The following is a 17,714-nucleotide window of genomic DNA, read 5'->3' as shown; positions in this document are numbered from 1 at the left end:
TCTTTGTGGATGTGCCTGTTCTGGACATTTCACGTAAATGGAATTACACACTGTGTGTCTGGCTTCTCGCACTGAGCACCGTGTGTTCAAGGTCCGTCCAGGTTGTGGCGTCAGTGCCTCCCTCCTTTTCACGACCGAGTAATATTCCAGTGTGGGTGGGCCACACTGTCTATCCATCATCTGTGGATGGACACTTGGTTTGTTCCCACCTTTGGGCTGTTGTGAATATGCTGCCATGACCATATGAGTGCAGCTTTTTGTGTGGACTGATGTTTTCACTTCTCTTGGGTGGATACCCAGGAGCAGAACTGCTGGGTCAGATGGAAACTCTCTGTTTAACCTTTTGAGGACCTGCCAGCTTTTTTCGTGGTGGCTGCACTGTTGCACATGCCCACCAGCCAGGCGTAAGGGCTCTGATTTCTCCATGTCCTAGCTAGCTCTCTTACCGTGTTTCCCAAAAATAAGACCTTGCCGGACAATCAACTCTATTGTGTCTTTTGGAGCAAAAATTAATATAAGATCCAGTTTTATTTTACTATAAGACCAGGTATAATATAATAATAATATAATATAATGCCACGTCTTACATGATATAAGACCGAGTCTTACATTAATTTTTGCTCCAAAACACGCATTAGAGCTGATTGTCTGGCTAGGTCTTATTTTGGGGAAACAGGGTATCGTCCATCTTTTTCATCCTAGCCGTCCTGGTAGTGGGAGGTGGTAGCTCACTGTGGTCTTGACGATCAGAGGTGTGGAGCACCTTTTCATGGGCGTATTGGCCATGTGTGATTCTCTGGAGAAATGTCTGTTCAGGACCTTTGCTTGTTTTTCAACTGGGACTATTTTTCTTTTTATTATTGAATTGTAACATTCTTTATACAAGACTCTTACCAGATATGTGATTCACAGATATTTTCTTCCATTCTGTGGGTGTCTCTTTACTTTTTTGATGATGTCCTTTGATGCACAAGTGTTTTTAATTTCAGTGGCATCCAGCTTATCTTATTTATTTGTCTGGTTGCTTGTGAGTTAGTTGTCATATCTGAGAAAGCACTGCTTGACCCAAGGTAATGAAGAATTACCCCTGTTCTCTTACGAGAGTTTTATAGTTTCAGCTCTTATATTCGTTTAGAAATTTTTGATGTGTTTTTTTAAGTGAGGTAACGTTGGTTAATGTATGTTTCAGGCATACAGAATTACATCTGAATATTTACATACACTCCAGCGTGCTCACCACCAAAAGTCTAGTATCCACACGATGTGCTTTGAGTCAGTGTTGTGTGTGGCGTGAGGTGGGGTCCAGCTCCATTCCCTGTGTGGAGATCCAGGTGTCCCAGCACCACTTTGGGACACTAGTTTGTTCCCTGCTGAGTTGTGGTGCGCTTGTCGAAATCAGTCCACTAAATGTGCAGGCTCAGTTCTGGAATCTCAGTGGGTCTATTCTGGGCTGTTGCGTCAACCTCTGCCTGTCTTTGTGCCAGTACCTTCCATGCTGTCTTAGTCATGGAGCTTTGTGGTCAATTTTGAAATGGGAAATGTGAGTCTTCTACCTCTGTTGTACATTTTGCCTTTTAATACATTAAGTCTGGCTCGGTTCTTGGTCTGTAGATTGGAGCCGCCATATCCTTTTAAACAGCTGTATAATATTCCATTGTATGCCTGCCAGCCATGCATTTAGTTTGCTCGTCAGCTCTTTATTGAGCACCTACTGTGTGCCAGGCCTGGAGGGATGAGTGTAGGTGGTGGCGCCTGGAAGGAGCGCAGGTGAGGCTGGGTGGTGGTCATTCAGCACTAGGTGGCCCAGGGCTTCACCCTGAGGGCACAAAGGACAGCAGATGGAGTGGCATGTAGATGGATGATGCCAAGTTGAAAACCCAGGTATATCAGTTAGTGATTGCTGCAAAACAGATTACCCCCAAAGGTAGTGGCTTTAAGCAATAATAAACAATTGTTATCTCAGTTTCTGTGGGTCAGAAATCCAAGGGTACCAGAGCTGTGTGGTTCTGGCTCAGGGTATCTCACGAGGTTGCAGTTGAGCTGTTGGCCTGGGTTGCTTCATGCGAAGGTTCATCTGGGGCTGGAGGAACTGCTCCCGAGCTGGCGCCCCCACATGGCTGTGGGCAGCAGCCTCAGTTACACAGGTCACTGAGTGTGCTCCCAGCATGGTGGCGGCTTCCCCCCGGTGAGCGATCCAAGAGCAAGGTGGACACCGCGGTGTTTTTTTATGACCCTGCGTCAGGAGTCACGTTCTGTCACTTCAACCGTATTCTGTTGTCCATGCCCCCCTGCCATTGTGGGACGATGTGGATCCCGGGGCCATCCTGGAGGCTGGCCAGCACATCAGGCAGCTTGTTTGGCTCCAGAGCCTCCCTCTCTTCATCTGTAAAATGGGGTGGTTGTACCCTCGCCTCATAGGACGGATTGAGGAGTGAGTTGAGTAGTCAGCACATGCCTGGCACAGAGGGACCCTTGATGTATACAGGAGCTCCTGTAATAAGCCCAGAGCTTAGGCGCATGCTCGGAGCCTGGATCCAGCCTGGCTCAGTCACCAACTTGCTGTGGGGCTTCAGGCAAATGCTGCCCCCGACCCCCACCCCTTAGCCTCCATGTAATACAGAGCCAGCTCCTGCCCCTAGGATTCTAGAGGCCTAGACCCACTGCCACTGGGAAATTGTGTGAAGGACTGGAGTGTTGAGAGAATGCCCGGCTCCATGCTCCTACCGTTGGCCTGACCTGTGGGCATCCATCCCCTGAGCTACAAGAGCCAAGCCCAGGGGGGCTCCAGTTGAGTGGCCGCAACAGCTCTCTATATTCTAGAATCCAGGTGAAGTGTCTGCGGCCCAGCTCGGCTGCTGAAGAGTAAAAATACATCTGGAAGGAAAACTGGGCCACGAAACCTCACAAGTGGGTCCTGAGACAGCGCGTGACCCTCGCCAGGCGCCTGCGGGGGGAGCCTTCTCCCAGTGCACCCTGTACGGATGTCCTGGGATCTAGCTCAAGGCTGCTGGGCCCTTCCCCACTGGAGGTCTGCGGCTGCATATCCAGCAATGGGACCTGGGGTCCCCGTGGGGAGGGCCTGTCCTCCACACCAAGGCAGAGTGCGGTTGGCTCCTGGGATGGGAGCACCCAGGCCTGGCGGTCAGAGGTGTATATGCCTTGGCACGTGACCTGTGGAGCCCTTCCCTGGGACTTGTGAGGGACAGTTAGGCACCTGGCTGTGGTGTCAGCAGGGAGGACACAGTGTGGAGAGGTGGGGAGACAAGTCCTCGGTGCCCCCCGGTCCAGCCAGGCTTGAAGCCCATCACATCTTAGGTTATGTTGGGGGTTGGTGAGCTTTTCCATGAAGGGCCAGCAGGTACCTATTGCACCTATTCAATTCTGCCCTTGTAGAGATTCGTACACAAGTGGTGTGGCTGTGTGCCAATAAAACTTTATTTATAAAAACAGGTGTGGGCAGGTTTGATTCGCAGGGCAGTTTGCTGGCCTGAATTATGTTAACAGATACCTTCCCTATACACCTTTTTTTACAAACAGCGTGAGTTAAGCTTCTGTTCAACAAAACATCCTAATACCACTTCTCTGAGCCTCAGTCGCCCCTTTTCCCACACCCTTGTCCCTAGAAGAGTGGAGATGGGCATTGCTTGGGACGGGACAGGCCAGAAGCTCCGCTGTGGCCTTGCTGGGCATTCAGCTCTTGGTTGAACGTTTGGCTCAAGGGAACATGTGCTGGATGAGTGTGTGAGCTCCGTTCCCACTGCTCTGGTGATGCTCATGTGTAGCTTCCTCCATGCAGTCCTCCAGGTGTCTCACTCAGCAGATGCTCACTAAGGTCTGCTCTGTGCCCAACACTGGGCTACTGTGGAGTCACGGAGAGGGACAAGGAGAGGGGGCCTGCCCCACGGAGCTCTCAGGGGAGCAGGGAGACCACTGAAGGCAGGATGGCAGCGTGGTGTGTCAGAGGGAGATGCCCAGGTGGCTAGGAAAGGGTTGAACCCGGAACACCTAGGCCCCAGGACAGGCACAGGGAAGCGTTCATCAAGCCGAGGGAGGGAGGTGGGGAGGAGGCGAGGGAGGGAGGTGGGGAGGAGGCGGTACAGGCAGCACAGCGCCCAGGGTTCAGGGGTGTGAGGGAACCTGGACGGTGGAGGACCTGAGGGAGAATCAGACTGGAGTACAGTGAGCAGGAGGGGGGCGCCTGGGTGGGGGGCGGGCAGGTGGTGCTGGGGGCAGGTTGTGAGCGCCTGGGGGCAATCGGGCAGGTCAGTGACTGCTGGGGGTGCATGGCAGGTGCTCTTCAGAAGGTTGCCCAGGCTCAGAGATAGTGCACAACCAGGCGAGTCTGTGCCCAGGGCAGAGGAAACGTCTGTCAACAAGCATGGGTGGGTCGGCGCTCTGTGCCAGGCCGGTGCTGGGCCTGGCAGGGACTCTGTTTTTGAGCTCACTTAAGATGGGGACAGGTGATCAGGCTGCAGGACACCAGGCCAGGTGCCTGGGAGCACACTGGGGGGCTGCAGCTCCACCTGGGGTTTCAGAGCGAGCCGTGGAAGTGCTTCAGGAGGGAGCATCTGGTCGCTAGTGAGGATGGGCCAGCTCAGGCTGTAGGGGCCCAGGGTGTACACGGGAGCTCCGGGCCCCCTGCAGCTCCGCAGCCTTGAACTTGCCCAGGTCTGCATCTCAGTCTCCCCAGCCATAACATGGGTCCAAGGACGATTACTCCTGGGAGAATTGGGAGGGTTGGAGATGTGGCTTGTAGGGCGCCAGCCTATGTGCGGGGTGGTTGTGTTGTGGCATTTTATTACATGCAACTTCAAACAAAAGACAAACATAGACAGGATAGTACAATTAAATATATTTTTGTCGTGAAATATTTTAGATACCCAGAGAATAATGTAACGAACACCCACACACTGCCTTTCCCTTTCCCTATGCATCTTTATGCTGCTGCATTTGCTCCAGGGCTCCCCCTGGGCACTGCTGACACCAGGCCGGTCACTGGGCACTGTGGGGTGTTGAGTAGCGTCCCTGGCCCCCACCCACTCTGTGCCAGGAGCACCCCCAGTCATGACCACCACAGACGTCCCCAGACATGTCCCAGTGTCCCTTGGGGGCAGGATCACACCAGTTGAGAACCACCTACAGATCACCCCTTTCCGACCTGGATGCCTGTCTTACCCTCCGCCAGGACTCTGGCCCTCACAGGAAATGTTTGCCCACCCCTGACTTAAGAGATACCCCAAAAATGATTTGTCTAACCTACCTAGCAATATACTGGTGTCTTTTAGAGTATTCTGTGCTTTTCTGGATGCTTAAAATCTTTTCTTCTTAAACATTTAGACCGAGAGCCAGTCCCCCGCCATACATTTTATCCTCAAAAGAGGGCCCAGCACCCAGGAGACCCTCATTGCGTTTGGAATAAAGAAATTAATGAGTGTGTGGTCAGGAAAGGTCTCTCTAGGAGGTGATACATGAATGTCTGAGATCTGAGTGATGGAGGGCGGGAGCCAGCCATGCAGAGATGTAGGAATAGCACATTCTAGGCAGAGGGCACGGCCAGTGCAAAGGCCCTGGGTAGGAACGTGATGAGCCCATGCGTGTGACACCTGTGGCACAGCACCTGGCACACTGGTGCTTAGTAGTGCCCACTACTACCCGTGTGATCACTCCCATTTCTTGGGCAGAATCCACTCAAAAAATGTGTTTCTCCAAAGCTTGAAAACACCTGGCATCAAAGATCAAATTTTAAAATGATTTTATTGAGTAAATTTTCAACTGTATTCAATAGTTGAAGGAATTGGACAATGGAAACTCACTACTTACCACTTGGAGCCTACAACTGACATTTGGCTGTTTACTTCACCCATCCCTCCCCATCTCCCCTCTTTCCCTCATCCATCCACCCCCCTTCCATCTAATGTTTTGGATGCACTTCAAAGTTGCAGACATCAGCACTCTCCACCTGTAAACACGTCAGTGTGTGTATCATTAATTAGAGTTTGATGTATTTCAACATGTTCTTTTTTACAGTGTGAACTACTCTGATCAGATATTAACTCTAGAATTCTTAGCCTTTCCCATCCTAGTACTGGTGGTAAAAGTGTGAGATACTGCAGAATATGAAAGTTCTTTGTATCTGCTATGGCATAGTGTTGACCCTGAGATTCACACCTACTCGGTGTCACACCTACTTAGTGTCACACCTGGTGTGAACCTGGTGAGGAAGGGTTAGCAGCTGCTGGGGCCTTAGCACAGGCGTCTTAATCAGAGGGCATCTACATTTCTCAGATAAAAATTAACCCTAGCCCGAAACCATGGAAAGGCAGCCAGTAAAGAGCAGGCAGTGGGTACAAAGGGCAGAAACCCCTGCCTCCCTCCTCTCTTCGTGTAGCTGCAGCATGAACTTGGGTAAGTCACTGGCCACCTTGCCCCCCATTTAGTTCTAATGGTTGGTCATTTGGTTCTCTTGGATTCTGTAAAATTTTGTCTTTTTCTTTCCAATCTTCATTGTTTTTCTTTTTTCTTGCCTTATTGTGTTGGTGAGTACACTCCACCCCACCACCACCACCACCACCCCCACACACACACAGTGGAAGATCTCTGCTGCCTTCCTTGTCCTGTGGTGGATATTAACCAGTTTGTCATGAGGTTTTGCTTTGTACTTACTTTCTAGTAAAGGCAGTTCTCCCTGCAACCTCTGCTTTTTTCTTTCTTTCTAGGTTTTTGGACATAAAATTTATGTTGAATTTTACTGAATGCTTTTCTGGATTCTGAGGTGTGATCGTAGGATTTTTCACCTTTGACTTTGGGAAACTGTTTCCCTGCCTGTAAAATGCGATAGTGAAATGAGAGCATTAAGTCAGGTGGTGTCTGGCTCAGGCACTCTGGGGCTCCCAGCTCAGCTCCCTGCTGTGCCCAGGGAGTGGTGGCCTCCCCTAGGCTCTCCTAGGCTGTCCTCCTAGGGAGGCCTGCACAGTGGGAGGCTCAAAGGTCAGGCAGATCGTTCCAGCTAATCATGGAGGTGGGCCCGTAGCTGGCTGCCTCCTGGCTTTGCAGGGTTGCAGGCTCCATCCTGGGCACCAGGTGGTCGACTCCGGACTGTGGCTCCATCCGCCCTGGGACACAGTCCCTGCACAGATCCAACAGGCTTCATGTTCCCCTGCCGCCCCTTTACAGCGGTGACTCCCCTCTCTGTGCTGTGCGTGACAAAGCAGACCCAGTCCACCTGTCATGGGAGAGGCACAATACACAAGTACCTTGTGGTCCTGAGTGCCAGGAAGACTGAGAAAGCTGGGGAGGTGGGTAGGGGGACCTCGGAGGGACTGTTTTGGGCATGGTGGTTGGGGGATAACCTCTCTCAGGGGATGACATTTGAGCCAGGTCTTAGATGAAGCAAGGGATCAAACCCTGCAAGGATTCAGTTTTGGGGGGACAGCCAGTGCAAAGGTCCTGGGTCAGGACTGGGCCTGGCTTGTTGGAGGAACATCAAGGAGGCCCATGTGGCTGGAGCAGAGTGAGCGAGGTGGGGGGAGAGAGGGAGGTGGTGGAAGCGCAGCGGGGTGGGTGGGCAGGTGACACAGTCGCTATGGGGTCTCCTGATGTAAAAGGACATGATTATTGCCCTGAAGGGTCATAGTGAGGCTGAGTGAGACCCTATCACCGATGGGCGTGCCTCCCACTTGGCCTTGCCAGCCGAGGCTCCCGGTCCCCGCAGGCTCCTGTGCTGCCTCATCTGGGCCTTGTGGGCGCTCATTGCTGTTCTCAGAACAGCCTTTCACGGTGACTTCCTCCTCCCTAACCCTCGGGACTTGGCCTTTCGCACTCTGAGCCGAGGCAGCTATTTTCTTTTCCTTGAGAAGCCATCCAGACCGTGCTCACCATGCTGGGTCAGGCCCCCAAACCCTGTCAGGGTCGCAGGTGAGAAGGCCCCGCGGGGCCCCGTCCCACCCAGCCCTCCACCTGATGTCTTGGCACCCAGTGGGCACTCACTGCAGGAGAGGGGCTGCTTTCTCCCTGAGGGTGGGGCACGGTGCCAGCTTTACACACCCCCATTTTTGCCTCACTAGGCCTTTGACAGGCAGAGCCCCAGTCCCATCAACCCAGCCAGAGTTTTCTGTTTCCTCGCTACATTAAAAAACTTTTTTCTTTATTTTTTTCGTCAGTCTACACCTTTTCTTCCTCATTCTTATTTTTGGCCTGATTGTGGAGTCCACACTGGCCTTGCCTTCAGCAGAGGTCTGTCGTGCACTGGAGTTGGGGTGGCTGGGGCTAATTTCTTTTCCTTTTTTTTTCAAGAAAACAATTGCCAAAGACTGTAAGAGGCCAAAAGCAATGGGGCTTTTTGTGTGTGTGTGTATATATTGGGTTTATTTTTCTTTGTATTTTATTTTTTTAAATTAGTTTCAGGTGTACAAAACAATGCAGAAGTTAGACATTTCACCCCTCACAAAGTGATAACCCCCTCCCTCAATCTGTTGCCCCTCTGACATCGTATCTGGGGCCAGTTTAATCATTCATTTGTTCATTCATTCATCCCCGGTTTCTTGAGTGTCTCCTATGGGCCAGGTTTTATTCTAGGCCCTTGGGACACAGCAGCCTAAGGATACAAAGCCTTTGCAGAGGCCCTGGGGCAGGACCATGGAGGCTGGACATGTGAGGAGGTCCTTGTGGCTGGAGCAGAGTGAGCGAGGGGGAGAGAGGGAAGAGGTGAGGGCAGGGAGAGGACGGGCTGGTCCAGAGGGAGGTCTTGGGGTTTTATCCTGAGGGAGGTCTCGCCTGGGAGGGCAATGGGGCAGGTCAGGGACAGGACCTGGCTCGGTGCTCACTGGCGCTCTCTGGTGGCTGCTGCGGGGAGGACAAGCTGGGAGTGGCTAGGGCAGAGGGGACTGCTGGTCCAGGTGGGCAGTGACGCAGCTGAGGAGCGGGGAGCAGTGACAGATTCTGGACAGACTAAAGGTAGAGCCCAGTGCTTTTGCTGAAGGACATATGTTAAGGCCTCTTCCCTGGTTCCTGGGGGACCCCCAGTCCTTTGGGAGCATTCCCTGTCTCAGTTTCCACATCAAACAAATGTGGAGAAGCAAGCAGCTCCTGCTGAGACTTGTATGTGTGCAGAGGGGAGAGGACTATGTCTGTCCTTCCATTGGTCAGTCAGTCAACAAATGTTCCCAGGTGTCTGCCAAGAGCAGGGCCAGCCTGGTAGGCACAGCTGTGTCCTGGGTGGGTCTTGGCCTGGAGATGAGGGCTGAGTGGGGCCTGCTCTCCCCCCACTGCATGTCAGGCTCTTCCCCTCCCCTCGGCTATTTTTAAAACTGAATTTCCTCAAAAACCGGGTGGCTCATTCAGAAGATAATTGGTCACATCTTGGGCTGGGAGGAGCTCCACATCTTGGCGATATGTTGGTGTGGTCTCTGTCTTTCCCAGCCTGGTCCTGCGGGTGCCCGCCACCCACTGCAGCTGCGTGACCTCGTACAACGGACTCAGCCCTGAGCGGGTTGCCCCTCCTCTGAAGACCCTGTGAGGTCCAGGCACCAAGGTTTGGTGAGAGTGACAGGTCGCTGCCTTCACAGGCATCACGCTGTGGTGGAGAAGACGAAGTTAGAAAAAGGAATTTCAGAGAGTGGGTGGGGGATGTGGCCTGAGTGACAGAACAGGTTGGTGACCAGGGAGGCCCCTCTGAGGAGAGGCTGGGCTGACACCTGAAGGCCACGGGGAGCTCTGGGGGAGGGTGTTCTGAGCAGAGGCAGCGGCATGTGCCAAGGCTCTGAGGTGTGCGTGTGTCCATTCGCTGCTCTGCTGTGAACTCGTCCCAGTGGCCCCCAGCCTGCCTGGCCCTCACCTCCTTCCATGTGCTCTGCTCCAGCCACACACCCCATAGTAAACCCTGCCCCTGCTACCCCCTGCCCTGTGACCCTGGGCCAGCAAATGGCCTTCCTGCTGGCCTCCTGAGGTGTCTGGTATGGTCAGTGCCGCTGAGTGTCGAGAAGGTCACAGCCGTTTCCCTGGGCAGGGCAGCCTGGCCAGGACTTCCTGTTGGATGATGGTGTTGGACTGGCCTGGGCAGTAGGATGCCCCACACAGTCCCACAAGAATTCAGACACTTTACGGGGGAGCAGGAGGACACAGGAAGGGCGGCCAGGACCTTGGTGTTGGACCTGCTCGGGCAGAAGCCCTGGGATAATGGGCCAGGAGCTGTGGAGGACAAAGGTGGGCACCTCTGGGTGGGCTCTGGGCCCAGGGGCCCCAGGGAGGCTAAGAAGGGGGACTTCAGGGGCCCCTACACAAGGTCTAGAATATTCCACCCTGGTTCACTGCCAGCTTCCTGCCCTCTCTCCTCTTCCTTCCCCCACATCCCAAACGCAAAACCATGAATTGTTCTGCTGTTGGGCGGCCAACAAAAATATTATGTCAGCTTTCCAGTACCTTTTGGCCCCCGCTTGCCATCGTCTGGGCCTTGGGATGTGCCAAAGCCCAGGTTTGTCCTTGAGGCCAGGACACCCAGGAGGGGAGTCCTTGCATGTCTCACTGGGCCCAGTGTGACCCCCACATGGATGGTGTGTCCTGGTCTGGCTGTTGTCAGCGGCCTTCTGGGACCCTGGGCTGGAGACTCAGCCTTACTCTGTTGGCTTTGTCCTGGAAGCCAGGGTCCCCTCTGGTGTGCCCTGTAGCCGTGACCTTTGTCTTGACCACCTGCCTCCCACCCAGCCTCAGTTTCCCTATCTGAACCATCTCTTAGGGGTCTCAGCACCTGGCGCATGCACAGGTGGGCGCTTGATGTGGTGGCTGGGCTGGTGGTCACAGCTCAAAGAGGACAGGAGTCCCCACCCTGCTGGCCCGGCCATGCCTGTGGCTCAATGGCGTCTTGGGTTTGTTTTATACTTTTTTATCGAGAGATAATTCGTATACCATAAAATTCACACTTTTAAGCATACAGTTCAGCATTTATCATATCTTCACAATGTGCAACTGTCACCACTGATTTGAACAGAGCAGGTCCCTCCTTTTCAGGGGGGGTGATGGGGGAAGCGTGAGATTGACCTCTGACCCTTCACCTGGGCCTGCCACTCTGCTGGGGAGGGGCTCTGTCTCCCTCCCCAGCCTACACCCTTTCCAGGCAACCTGGTCCACTCATGGGGCTCCAACGTCATCTGCGCCCTGATGACGCCCACAGTCCTGTCTCTAGTGGGGCCACTTCTGAGCTCCAGACTCAGGGTGCGGCTGCCCCTTGACATCTCCATGTAGAAGGCTCGTGGGGCTCTCACACTCCACATGCTGTGCTGTGCCAGACCATCCCCCAAACCTGCTACTGCCTGGTCTCCACCTCAGCTGCAGCAGCTTTGTCCGAACTTCTGTTAATTGCTCCAGTCAAAATCCTTAGTCATTCCTGACTCCTTGCTGTTCTTCACCTCCATGAGCACAGCCTGTCTGTCCTAACTTTAGATCTTTCCAGAATCCAGACTTCTCCCCGCTCCTGAACCCCCACCCCCACCTCACCCACCCCATTAGTGCCCACCTGAACCAGGCAGACCTCTTTCCCTGGTCCCCACTTTGTGCCCTTAGCCCCCCACAATCTGCCATCCCTGAAGCAGCCACCAGAGGGCGCATGTGAGCACCCAAGTCAGGTCTTGTCCCCTCTCTGCCCACAACCTTCCAGGGCTCCCACCTTCCTCAAGGTAAAAGCCGAAGACCGCTATTGCTGATCTGCACCCCATACCCTGTCACCCTGAGTCATCCTCATGGCACTCACCGGCCTGTCCAGGCCCTTCTCTGCTTCCCACTGTGAGCCCTTGAGGGCAGGGGCCGGGTTTGTCCTGGTCACCACTTGCTTCCTCTCAGGCTGATACCTGATTGACATCCAATGAATGAGCTTCCTGTTGCAGCTGAAACAAATCACTGCAAACTTGGTGTAAAACCCCACGTTGATTCTCTAACAGTTCAGGGGTCAGGAGTCCAACCCGGGTCTCACGGGGCTAAACCTCAATGTGGATGGGCTGTCCTTCCATAGGCCCCACGGGAGAATCATTTCCATTTCTAGTGTTTTCCAGCTTCTAGAGGCGCAGAGCCTGGCTCGTGGCCCCTCCTCCATCATCACAGCCAGCAGTGCAGCCTCTTCCATGTCTCTGACTCTGAGCCTCCTGCCTCCCTCTTATGAGGACCCGGTGATGACACTGGGCCCCCCCGGGGAATCCAGGGTCATGCCCCCCTCTCAGGGGCCTTAACTCAGTTACGTCTGCAAAGCCTGTTTTGGGATCAGGACGTGGACATCTTTGGGTGGGGGGAGCATAGCATATCTGCGGGCCGCCCTTATTGAACAGCTAATCCTCAGCAGAAGCCACTTTGTGGGTGAGGCTACCAGGGCTCAGAGAGGTCAGTGGTGGGTGGGCCTGAAGCCTCCCCTCGGGGGCTGGCCAGGGTTGGAGGGAATGGTGCCTTCCTCCTGGGAGCTTCCTTCTGCAGGGTAAGCTCTCCCAGGAGCTGGTGCCTGGAGCCACATCCTTGGCTGGCTTTCCAGGGCCGGCTCCCTCAAGAGGGCAGGGAGAGCTGGCGCCATTGCTTCAGCCTGGGTCCCCGACCACTGCCCACTGACCACAGCCCCCCAGGCCCAGGCCCTCCCCGTGACACCACCCCAACCTCTCCCCTCTGGGTCACCTGATTTCTCTGTGACCCAAGCATCTGGTTAAGCCCTGCTCCTACCAGCAGAGGAAGATAGCACTTTTTCAATTCAGAGTTACTCAGTCCTTTGCTACCAAGTACCTGATATATTGTGGGTAAATTTTGGGTCACAGTCGGGGTGTGGTCGCTCCCTGCTGCTCCCGCCTGGGGGTCACCCAGCGTCCAGTCCTCCTGCCATCTTGGCCCATCCTGTCTCAATGCCCCCGTGTCCCACGAGGGGTCCGTGCAACCCTCCTCAGCGACACAGGGTGCCGAGTGAGGTTGTAGGTGCCAGCCCCCGAGGGAAGGCTTCAGGCCCACCACTGACCTCTCTGAGCCCTGGGTGGAGCATGATGACAGCGGCGGCGTCCTGCAGCCTGGGCTCCCTGCTGCCATTCTGAAGTCTCTCCCTTCTCTTCCTCAGGTTTGGCCCAGAAAAAGATGGCCCCGATGGAGGTGAGTGTCCTGTCGGCCCCACCCTGACCTGCCTCCCCCCAGAAGACAGATGAGGAAGTACCCAGTCCTGCTCTGTGGCCTCGGGCAACTCACTGCCTGTCTCTGGGCTCCAAGTACTGGCCAGTGTCAGATGGGTGAAAATCCCATCTCAGCTGCCAGCCTTTTGAGTTTCAGGGAGGGGTGCGCGTGGGGGAAGGACGAGGCTCGAGGACCTAGCCCTGGTCCAATGAGGGTGGGGGAGGCCGGAGAGGCCGCAGGGTACAGGAGAAGTGATTGGGCAGCCCTGGGAGTGCAGGAGGCAGGGTGGGGGCGTGGTCCCTGTGGAGGCGTGGTCTTGCCAGGAGGGCGGTGCCTGATGCCTGACTAGCTGCGCCTTTAGCATAATGTCCCCTGGCAACCCAGACAAGAGCACAGGGTCCCTTTGGTTCTCCACGCCCGCGTTTACCATCTTCCAGCTGTGTTCCTAGAGAGCTTTCCCTCATGATGATTGCTGTCATGCACACATGCCTCTACCACCCCATTGGCTCCCCTGCTGCCTGTCCGCCAGGTACAGGCAGGGTCAGCACTGTCTCTGGTTTCCCATCGCTCCTGAATTTTCCAGAAGGAGCAGCCCAGCTGTGGCATGCTGACGTCTGCGATAGCAGGAGTCCTGCCTGGGCGTCCCGTGTTGCCTTGGAGCCAGGTCTCTCCCAGGATGCCAGCTGCCATGTGGGTCCTAAGGAGGGCTTTGTCCACCTGCCACAGGGCAGTAGAAGGGAGGGGGGCAGGCCCAGTGCTCTGAGGGTAGTGGGGAACCAGTGAGGGGTGTGGAGTAGGGGCTGCAACAATTTCTGAGGGGAGCCTGCCCCCTGGTGGCCAGTGTGTGGAACATGCGGAAGCCAAGCTGAGAGCAGTGGCAGGTGGGGGGCATTCCAGGGCTCCCTGGAACTGGTGTTGGGGCAGTGCGGGTCAGGCTGGTGGCCAGGAGGGCTGTGTGGGCTCTTCTAATGATGGCAGGTACACAGTGGTGCTTCCTAAATGTCAGTGACAGAGCCACCAAAGGGACACCCAGTTCTGTCTGCTGGCTGGCCTCAGACCCCTGCTTTGAGTTGGCTTGTGTCCCTCCAGGCCCCCGTGGCCCCTTCCACCATCCTCCCCCTATGACGTCACACATGAGGGCCAGGGCTTCCACACAAGTTTGCTGGGATGGCCATGTCATGCCTGCCACAGCTGTCGCCTAGAGCTCATAGGAGCTGGGCCTCCTCCTAGGCCAGCAGGACCCTGTCCCTTAGGGAGGGCATATCGCATCATGGGCAAGTCTGTGCATAAGGGACGCTGTGTGACATTTGGTGGCATCTGTGGTCATACTGGGGGTGCTCCTGGCATTGAGTGGATGGGGACTAGGGTGCTGCTCAGCCCCCCACAGTGCCCAGGACGGCCCCCCACAGAGAACGACCTGACTCCGTGTCCGCAGCACTGAGGGGAGACCCTGCAATTAGGGCTCCTCTTCCCCACAGCCGGGTGGCCGGGACTGCTGGCTTCCAGCTTTTTTTGAGGAGCCTGGGCCCTTCTGGATGCGAGACGTTACCCACGGGGTGTGCATTCCGCCTGCACAGCTTCCTGCCCCATGCACATCCCACGTGGCCCCGTCTTGGGCTGCAGCTGGGCGCAATGATAAATCCCCCTCTCCCAAGGATTTCTAGAGTATTCTGGCCCTGGCGTTGCCTCCTTGCTGACTTTTAATGCTTCCTGTTTCCTCTTCTCTAGGCCCCGTTAATGACTGGACAGCCAGGCCCTGGCCATGGGAGGAAGCTGGGCCATAGGGGTGTGGATGCATCCGGTGAAACCACTTACAAAAAGGTTCCTCCTCTGCCCTTAGCTGGCTGGGATGGGGTAAAAAGGGGGCTCCCAGTGGTTCTGAGGGCCCGTCTGCCCCCATTGCACACAAAGGGTCCACTGAAGCTTGGGTGTGTGCCATGGCCAAGCTCTTGGCCCAGGCCCCTCCTATAGGACCCTCAGTCCTGGCAAGGTCCCAACAGCCAGGCAGGCAGTACAGACTTGGCAATCGCCTGACCTTGGTTGAACCCTCAGCTCCCAGCTCTGCTGGCTCATCTAGAGAGGGAGGAAATTGCAGCTCCCCTCTCTTCCCCTCCTATTTCCTCAGAAAATGAGGCTGAGATGAGGCTGCGATGGGAAGCTCTGAGCCAGGCCCAGCCCCCACTGCCAGTAGTTCCATGTGCCTCAGTTACACTTCCTAATAGATAGGATAGCTTTGCTGAGAGTGCACGCACCATGTGATTTCCCCCTTTTGAAGTGTACAATTAGTTTCTAGAGTATTCAGAGTTGTGCAACTATGACCATAGTCAATTTTAGAACATTTCCATCTCCTCAAAAAGACACCCTGTCCCCATCAGCAGTCACCCCCATCCCCCACCCCAGCCCCTGACAACCACGACCCCACTTTTCTGTCTGTGGATGTGCCTGTTCTGGACATTTCACATAGATGGAATCACACACTGTATGGCCTTGTGTGTCTGGCTTTTCTCATTGAGCATCATGTTTTCAAGGTCTGTCCATGTTGTAGGGAGGGAGTGTCAGTGCGTCCTCCTTTTCATGGCCGAGTAATAATCCCGTGTGTTGTGTTTATCCATCCACCCATGAATGGACATTTGGGTTGTTTCCACTTTGGGGCTATTAGGAATCATGCTGCTGTGAACATTCATGGACATATTTTTGTATGGACATGTGCTTTCATGTCTTTGAGGCACATACCTAGCAGTGGAATTGCTGGGTCATATGGAAACTATTTAACCATTTGAGGAACTGTTTCCACAGCAGCTGCCCCATTCTCCATTCCCAGCACCTGTGCACAGGGATTCCCGTTTCTCCTCGTCTTCACCTGTACTTGCCTGCCTTCTGCTCACACATATCCTAGGGGGTGTGAAGGGGTGTCTCACTGTGGTTTTGATTTGCATTTTCCTGATGGCTAATGGTGTTGAGGACCTTCTCCTGTGCGTGTTGGCCATTTGTGTATCTCTGCTAGGAAAATGTTCAGTCAATGGCACCTCGAGGAAGGTGAGCTCAGGGGGCAGGACAGGCCCTCCCGGCGACGGGGTCAGGAGAGGCATCTGAAGGCCGTGTAGTCCTCGCACAGGAGGATGGGCTTGCTCAGAGGCAAAAACTAACTCCTGCCCGCCCTCCCTGCCACTTGTACCTGAGACGAGTGCTGGGGACCTTTCCTCAGTGTTACACACGCTGCTTAGACTACACAGTGACAATCCTTTAAACCACGCTGATAAGAAAAGTTCAGACAGCGAATGCTTCTCAGTTGTGGGCAGCCTTTGGCCCAGGCCACTCACATGATCTAACGCACTGTCACCGCCATCCCCTACTATGGGTGGGAAAACCAAGGCATGGAGAGGCAATGTCTCTCCCTGGTCATGACAACATAAATCACCTTGAAAGTGGATAGAAGGAACCCAGGTCTATGGCAGTGAAGTTTGGGTGTCACTCTGTAAATTGTGTTCCCCCCCCCAAAAAAAAAAAAAAAAAAATCCTGATGGTGGATAGACCCTTGCTCAGTCAGGGCAGTTTTGAGATGTGGGAATGTTCTAGAACCTTGATTAAAAATGGGCCTTAGGGCCACATGAGGCAGTGTTGGAGTCTCGGCCAGGGCACTTCCTTGCTGGGTGGTTGTGTGGGCTGAGTAACTGGCCTGAGGCTGGTGGGCCTCTGTGACGGGTGCTCCTTAGGTGCCCTGGGGTCCAAGGGCGGGGCAAGGGCCGACCTGGGGTCTTGATGTGGCTGCATTTCCCTGCAGACCACATCTTCCACTCTGAAGGGGGCCATCCAGCTGGGCATCGGCTACACCGTGGGCAACCTGAGCTCTAAGCCAGAGCGTGACGTGCTCATGCAGGACTTCTACGTCGTGGAGAGCATCTTCTTCCCCAGGTAGGCCCGGCTCCTGCACCTCTGACAGCTCGCCCCGCAGACACACACTGTTGTCATACGAAACAGCCTCTATTCTCTGAGCTCCCTGTTCTGCTGCAAATAGCACTGGCCTCTCCTGGCATCTGCTTGGCTTTGAGGTCCAGCTCGGAATCCATTAGGATATTAGTTTGCTTTTGAATCGGAGGGAGCCAATATAAGTGTTTTTTATAAAAAAAAAATAGGGACAAAAAAGATAGAAGTTTGTTCTCTGTCTGTCTCACATACATACACATCACACACACACACACACACACACACACAGAACTGACAGACAATCCCGGGCTGGTCAGGTGGGCCCCAGGTTCCCTCTTGTTGCTCTGCCTTCTTCAATATCCATCTTCCCTAATGAGCGGTCCCCGGTGGCTACCCAAGCTCCTGCCGTCACGTCTGCCATTCCAATAGCAGGAAGGAGGAGAAGGGGAAGGGGAGCACAAGCCCCTTTCCTTTAAGGGCACGACTAGGAAATGACACACATCATTTCTGCTTCAGCTCATTGGCTGACCACAGTCATATAACCAGGCCTAGCTGCATGAGAGGCTGGCCAGTGGTCTTCTTCCAGGTGACCATGTGCCCAGCCAACGTTATGGCTTCTGTTGCTAATCAAGGAAGGGAGAGTGAATCCTGGGCCGTAATGCTTGGTCCCA

General features: G+C 54.5%; 1 protein-coding gene across 11 annotated transcripts in view; it reads left to right on the top strand.

Annotated features, from left to right (window-relative positions):
* The window catches only part of PIP5K1C (phosphatidylinositol-4-phosphate 5-kinase type 1 gamma), a 51,309-nt gene that overhangs the window by 10,772 nt on the left and 22,823 nt on the right, over nucleotides 1-17,714 (top strand). For 8 of the 11 annotated variants that reach the window (XR_012498012.2, XR_016018986.1, XR_016018985.1 and 5 more), the window contains exons 2-4: nucleotides 13,070-13,101; nucleotides 14,848-14,940; nucleotides 16,901-17,031. Coding sequence is in view for 3 of the 11 variants with exons in the window: in XM_019744138.3 (XP_019599697.1) it covers nucleotides 13,070-13,101; nucleotides 14,848-14,940; nucleotides 16,901-17,031 (256 nt within the window). In the remaining 8 variants the exon portion in view is untranslated. Of the gene's footprint in view, nucleotides 1-6,383; nucleotides 6,406-9,411; nucleotides 9,530-13,069; nucleotides 13,102-14,847; nucleotides 14,941-16,900; nucleotides 17,032-17,714 lie in introns of those variants that run through there. The other 3 variants (XR_012498013.2, XR_012498014.2, XR_012498016.2) reach the window with 3 other exon arrangements.

This window comes from Rhinolophus sinicus, chromosome 15 (assembly GCF_057876585.1).
Source record: "Rhinolophus sinicus isolate RSI-liver-muscle chromosome 15, RSI-T2T, whole genome shotgun sequence".
NCBI classification, from domain to species: Eukaryota; Metazoa; Chordata; class Mammalia; order Chiroptera; family Rhinolophidae; genus Rhinolophus; species Rhinolophus sinicus.
This window is presented reverse-complemented; position numbering and strand designations above follow the sequence as displayed.